General features: G+C 45.9%; 1 protein-coding gene across 1 annotated transcript in view; it reads left to right on the top strand.

Annotated features, from left to right (window-relative positions):
- The window catches only part of PACRGL (parkin coregulated like), a 20,276-nt gene that overhangs the window by 9,578 nt on the left and 4,467 nt on the right, over positions 1-6,231 (top strand). The window contains exons 5-6 of the mRNA XM_007953768.2: positions 1,233-1,367; positions 1,874-1,981. Of these exons, the coding sequence (XP_007951959.1) occupies positions 1,233-1,367; positions 1,874-1,981 (243 nt within the window). The remainder of the gene's footprint in view (positions 1-1,232; positions 1,368-1,873; positions 1,982-6,231) is intronic.

The following is a 6,231-nucleotide window of genomic DNA, read 5'->3' as shown; positions in this document are numbered from 1 at the left end:
CAGCTTTTGGCCTGCCCACATCACTGCCCACAAGGGAAGGACGTGTGTGATCACTGTTTGGAAACAAAGTTTGGTCAGAGGAACAAAGTGGTTGAATCTTAGTACTTCTGGGTGGGACTTGGCAGCCTTTTGTACCTTTCTTATTTCGCAAGTAATTGCTAGAGTCAGAAGCTTCCTATTGCTTTCTTAAATCTTTTCTGTAGGATCAGATGTCTTTTTTATCTTGACTCACTGATTGGTAAAATCACATTAAGAGCACTATCGAATTGTTTCTAACACATTTAGATGAAAGGCCTGAGAAGTGATTCACACAAGGTTTTTTTCACATTTGCATTTCAAATTCCAGTATTAAAAATGATATTTGAAATCTTAAAATGCTTTTGCACGTTATAAAATCTTTGCCTTCTTTGGATTTTAATATAAAATATTTAGATGTAAAGGAAAAGTACAATTGGAAATGGTAAAGATAAGACTGAATAAGTAGGCATCATGCTTAAAGGCTTTAAAATACAGGCATTTGAAGGATTTTAGAAATGGATGAAACAAGTTCCAAAATCAGTGGAGGGTCCAACAGTTATGCATTCATAGAGTAGTGGCTGTCAACGTATATTTAAACTAACTTGCTGTCCTTTTAGGCAGTGTTTGAGGTGTGTACACAATACTTGCTTCGTATCCCAATGAGTATCATCTTTGCCTCTTTCTTTCCATTTGCCTGTCTTTTCTCTCTCCCACTCCTTTGCTCCCTCTCCTCTTTCCCTCCCTTCTCTTTTCTTTCTGTATTTAATTTCTTCCTTTCTCTTTCCTTTTTTATTCCTTGCTTTCCTCTTCCTGCCTCTTCTCTTCTCTCTCTCTTCCCTCCTGTGGATAAGAGTCTTTCTGTCTCATGTATGTCCTTTGTTCCCCTATTTCTCAGTGTAACTGAGACGAGTATGGTTGCTATTGTTACGTGCTGTCAAGTCGGACCTGACTCATAGTGATCCCTCCTTGGGTTTCTGAGGCAGTATCTCTACAGAAGTAGATTGCCCAACCTTCCTACTGAGGAGTGGCTGGTGGGTTTGAACCGCCAGCCTTCTGGTCAGCAGTCAAGTTCCTTAGGCACTGCGCTACCAGAGCTCCTGGTATGGTTTGGAAAACATAATAGTGAAACTTGATTTTTACTTAGACTTGTGTAAGGATTCACTGTTTTTGTTAACATGACAAAATGGAGAGTAAGTTTTGCTTGCCTTTTGCAGGGCCTGAGAGAGACTAAGCATCCGTACACCTTTGTGTCGAAGGAGGGTTTCAGAGAGCTGCTTTTGGTCAAAGGTGCTTCTGACAAGGCTGTGCCCTTGCTCCCCAGACTGACTCCTGTGCTGAAGGCGGCTCTGGTACGTCCTGTGTGGCTTTGCCTTTTCTGTTTCAACAGTGCGTGAGAGAAGAGAAAGAAAGGTGCCTTTAGAGTCTGTCCTTTGTTTGTCTCTAAGTGTGATGTGAATTAGTCCTCTGCCTGTCGTTTTGCTCTGTGCTATGCTTGCAGAATAGGCCACTGTTACTCAGGCCAAGATGATTATGTACTTGATCACACTTCAGAGATTGTTAAAAGTGAAAGAGGACATTTTGAGTGATTAGAGAAAGTAAGGAGCCTCCAGTCTGTCTGTCTGTCTGCTGTGGAATAGCTTTGTTAATGCTTCAGTCAGGCTGAAAATTTGTTTCTGTGTCCTTGTTTTTTAATCTTCAATTAATGATTACTTTTTAAACTTGGAGTCTGATTGGTTATCTTCTAATTTTAAGTGATCACTATTAATTTTTCCTCTAGTTACTACTCTTTCTGCTAACATTCCTAACCTTTTCTCTTTCCAATCTTCCTACCCCCACTCCTCAACCAACCTCACAGGTCCACGCGGATGATGACGTGTTTGAAAGGGGACTGAATGCTTTGATGCAGTTAAGTGCAGTGGTTGGTCCTTCTCTAAATGACCATCTGAAACATCTGCTTACAAGCGTAAGTACTGAAAAGGGTAGGGAGTGCTTGTGTACATTTATTATGCACTGTTCTTACCTCCTTATGATGATGGCTTCACATTAATCATTAAAATAATTAAAAACCTTAAAATATTTATATCATCCATGGTATAGTGCCTAAGGCATTTGACTGCTAACCAGAAGGTTGGCGGTTCAAACCCACCAGCTGCTCTGTGGAAGGAAGGTTGGGCAATCTATTTCCGTAGAGATACCACCTCGGAAACCCAAGGAGGGGTCACTGTGAGTCAGAATCGACTCGATGGCAGTGAGTTTGGTTTTGTTTTTTTTCCCCAGAAAATATAACATCAGACCTAGTGGTTTAGAAAACATGTTACTAATGGACAACATTTTCTAGGTTTTGTTTTCTGTTTGTTTTTGTTTTTGGAAATGGAAGCACCTACATGAGCAGAGCTGAAGGTTGTCATAAAAAGTTAGGGCAAGTTGAATGGATAATGCTTTATAGGCAGTGTAATGGCTTTAGGCCCATGATGATTAGCTGTGAATTATGAGAAGTGGTGGTGCACCCACTTGTGTGATGTGTACTTCTAAAGTCATGTTTTCACTATTTTCCTTTTTCTTTGTGAGATTTGTGGAGAGTCTGAACAGCATTCATGATGAACCTTTTCCTGTTACATGGAGTTTAGTCCTTCTCACAGTATACACTGGACACTGCAGTTTGAGAGGCCCTCAGGTGTCCCTTTCAGGCTGAATGATTTGCTGGCAGGGCTCGGGGAACCCAGGAAAGCTGCTGTATCTGAGTTATGGTTTATCGTAGTGACAGGATCCAGATCACGTCAGCAAGGGGGAGAGGAGAGTAGGCCTGGACCAGGGCAGAGCAGGTGAGGAGCCTCTGCTTATCCTCTTCCAGCTTTGGGGTGCAAACAGCATTCACTTCTTCCAGCAGCAATACGGGGCAGCCATGCATGGAGTATTGCCCACCAGGGAAGCCCATCCAAGCCTTGGTGTCTGGGGATTTCATTAGGATTCACCTAGGCATGGCTGACCAGCTGAGTGGCTGACTACAGTGTCCAGCCCCTTTGGAAGTAAAGCTGATAGTGCATAGGGCACGACCCCTACAATGAATCACATAATTAGTATAGACTATAGACTTCTACCTTGGCCTAAGTCCCCCTGGTAAACAGAGACACTCTTGTGAGTCAGAAGGTTTTAAGGGCTTAGAGGTTACTTCCTAGGAGCCAGGTTGAGGCCAGTCGTTTCTTTATCAAGATTAATCCTTTGCTGCATGTAGTGATTCAAAGACAGAAATCCTGGCTGGGGTTGGCAGTTTGAACCCATCAGTGGTCCTGTGGAAGAAAGATGAGGCAGTCTGTTTCCATAAAGATTTACAGCCTTTGAAACCCTGTGGAGCAGTTCTCCCCTGTCCTGTAAGGTCACTGTGAGTCAGCATTGACTCGATGGCAATGGGTTTGGTTTGGGTTTAGGATTTCCCTGCCTGCATTCTTCTGTAGCTCAGAGCTGAGATACATTTTGATCACAGCCCCAATGTTCTCTCTTTGGCCTGTCCGCCCAAGAGCTCCCAGAGGTATATATTTATGTTCTTTCTCCAGAGAGGCTCTGATACACGCCAGAAACCACCTAGTCAAGCACGTAGAGAGATCGCGTGATGGCGAATCTGTATGATTGCTGTGCTGAGGTTAGGGGTGGTTGGAGATGAAAGCTCACCAAGCTTCAGGGTGGTGTGAGGATACACTCCAGGACCCAGACGTGTGGGAAGTCTCAGGACAGGAGGAAGGGAATCCTGGTGGATGTTTGCCCGTAAGCTCAGGGGGGTTGTAACTGGAGGCAGCCTCATGTGTTTCAGCGCTCTGTGGAAATCCATTTCTTACAGCTCGGACTCCGAAGAACTCGCACAGTAGTATGGAAGACGACTCATGTTCTTCCTTCATTCAGATGTTCGGGAGTTTAACAGGCATCTGTTGCACTGTCCACACCTGTGTGCTCGGTATTGTTCTAAGCACAGGATGAAATGCTGAGCTGAAACAGGCGTCCCAGCTTTCGTGAAGATTGATATTTTGGGGTGGGGTTGGGGCAGGGCGTAAGTAGCAAGGGAGGACCCCGGGTGGCACAGTGGCTAAGCGTTTTGTTGCTAATCGAGACGTTGGTGATTCAGACCCATTAGCTGCTCTGGCTCTGTGAGAGAAAGATGAGGCAGTGTGCTTCTGTCAAGATTTAAAGCCTCAGAAGCCCTGTGGAGCGGTTCTGCTCTGTCCTGTGGGTGGCTCTAAGTTGGACTCGGCTGGACAGCTGTGAGTTTTGTAAGCAGCAGGGATGTCTGCTGAGAGGAGTGGGACAGGAGATGTGAGGGAGAAGTGGTATGTAGAGAGAAGGAGTCACACTGGATTGTTTCCCAGACTCAAGTCCAGCAAAGACCTTTGCTTCCGAAACCGCCTCCATCCCCACCCCCCTCCCGTCTCTGCAGAGAGAAAAGGACAGGATAACCACTGAGCTACAGAGACTTGTTTTGAGCCCTTATGGGTCAGTAACATTGATCTGTGAACCCTCACATTTCTCCCCAGAGCTCTGCTTTTCCTATGACAAGAACTATTGAGAGGGCCGCTGACCTTGCTAGGGTGTCTACACTTTGGGAAGACCTAGACCACACAGTGGCCTTCAGATTAGCCTAGTGTTATCTGGAGGGGAGAGGCCTGCAAATAGGTGGAGCTGGCTTAGCTCCCCACCGCAGGGCTCCAGTGCCCCTCCTTACTCCCCTTTCCCACCAGAAAGGCTTCGTTTTCCCATTACCAGCTCCTGCCCTAGATGTTTATTTGAAGAAGTGTTCCTCATTTAGAAAATGAATTTCAAAACCAGTTACTGGGCCTGTATACGATTCCTTTTCTAAATGTGTGCTTCAAAGATAAGGGGCTGTCCACTGACCCTAGGGCAGTGACCCTCAAACTTTAATGAGGGCACGAATCACTGGGAAGCTTTGCTAGGAATGTCAAGCCTGGGCCTGTGCTCGGAGATGCTTGTTAAGGAAGTATGGGGGCGGGGCCCAGAAACCTGCATTTTTCAACAGGTGTCTTAGGTGGTTCTGAAGCTAGTGGTTCATGGATCCCTATAAAGCCTGGCTTCCAGGAAACATGCTCTGAAGAAAGGAGACCTAAGGACTGGGAGATAGGTCGTCTTGTCCCTTGCTCAGGCAGGGGTCAGCATTGCTGGTCCTCTCAGAATTGCTTTCCTCACATTTTTCGTCCCTCTCGGAGTCTCTTCTGACCCTCCCTTACCTTAGAAGATCCGAAGGGACTTGCTGTTCAAGGCTCAATGGTGTGAAGTCCTCCTGCTGGGTCACTTTCATGCCTAGGAAGAAAATAACTTTCTATGACAGTGGCCTGTGAAGAGTTTGATGAGTGACTGATTGTTGCCCAGCCTTCACTATGTCTTAGTTTCCTCGGGCTGCCATAAGAAAATACCACAAAGTAGGTGGCTTGAAGAAGAGTGAGTTTTGTTTCACAGTTGGCCATGCTGTGCTTTTAGTCCAAATTCAGGGTGTCAGCTGGTGTGTGTTCTCGGCCTCCAGAGGCTCTCAGGGAGCATGCTTGCTTGTCTCTTTCAGCGTCTGTAGCCCCAGCTGTTTCTTGGCATTCTTTGGCTTGTAGCTAAACCCTCACAAGCTACTTCCCTCTGGTGTAGACTGACTTTCCATGTCTGTCTTCTCTTTAGTAGGGGACGATTAGAATTAGGACCCACTGTGCTCTAGTATGACTTCATTACTGATAACGTCTGTAAAGGAAAACCCTGCTTCCCCAAACAAGGTGATATTCACGAGTGCAAGGGTTCAGACTGCAGCACAGATGTTTTTAGGGGCACGATCCAGTCCTCAACAAATTATCTTCCTGGAAAGTGGAAGTGAGCAAGTGATGCTGCCTTGTGGGATGTCAATGGCCGGGTACAGCAATGCAGACGTTTGGTGGGAAGCCTGTTACAGGTGGCGCTTGACTGCGTGCTGTTGGCTGCTGTGATTCAGTCCTCACCACCTTTTGCTCCCTCCCTTTTCAGTCAAGTCACTTCTTCCGTGAGGCCCATTCAGGACATACCTGGGGAGAGGTGTCTGGTCGCTAATCAATCAGTCTCCTTCCCTGCTGCTGCTTATGCATGCCAGTGCTGTGTCCCTTGTCCTCTCTTCCCTCTTTATTACAGGAAAATGTGTTTCTGAGTCCTCACTTTCTAGCATCATCTTCCAGTGTGATTGCAAATTACAAAGTAGAAATA

This window comes from Orycteropus afer, unplaced genomic scaffold (assembly GCF_000298275.1).
Source record: "Orycteropus afer afer isolate SDZICR_OR568_19922 unplaced genomic scaffold, OryAfe1.0 scaffold00411, whole genome shotgun sequence".
In the NCBI taxonomy this organism is placed as follows: Eukaryota; Metazoa; Chordata; class Mammalia; order Tubulidentata; family Orycteropodidae; genus Orycteropus; species Orycteropus afer.
Note: the sequence above shows the minus strand (reverse complement) of the source record. Positions and strands in the feature narration are given on the sequence as shown.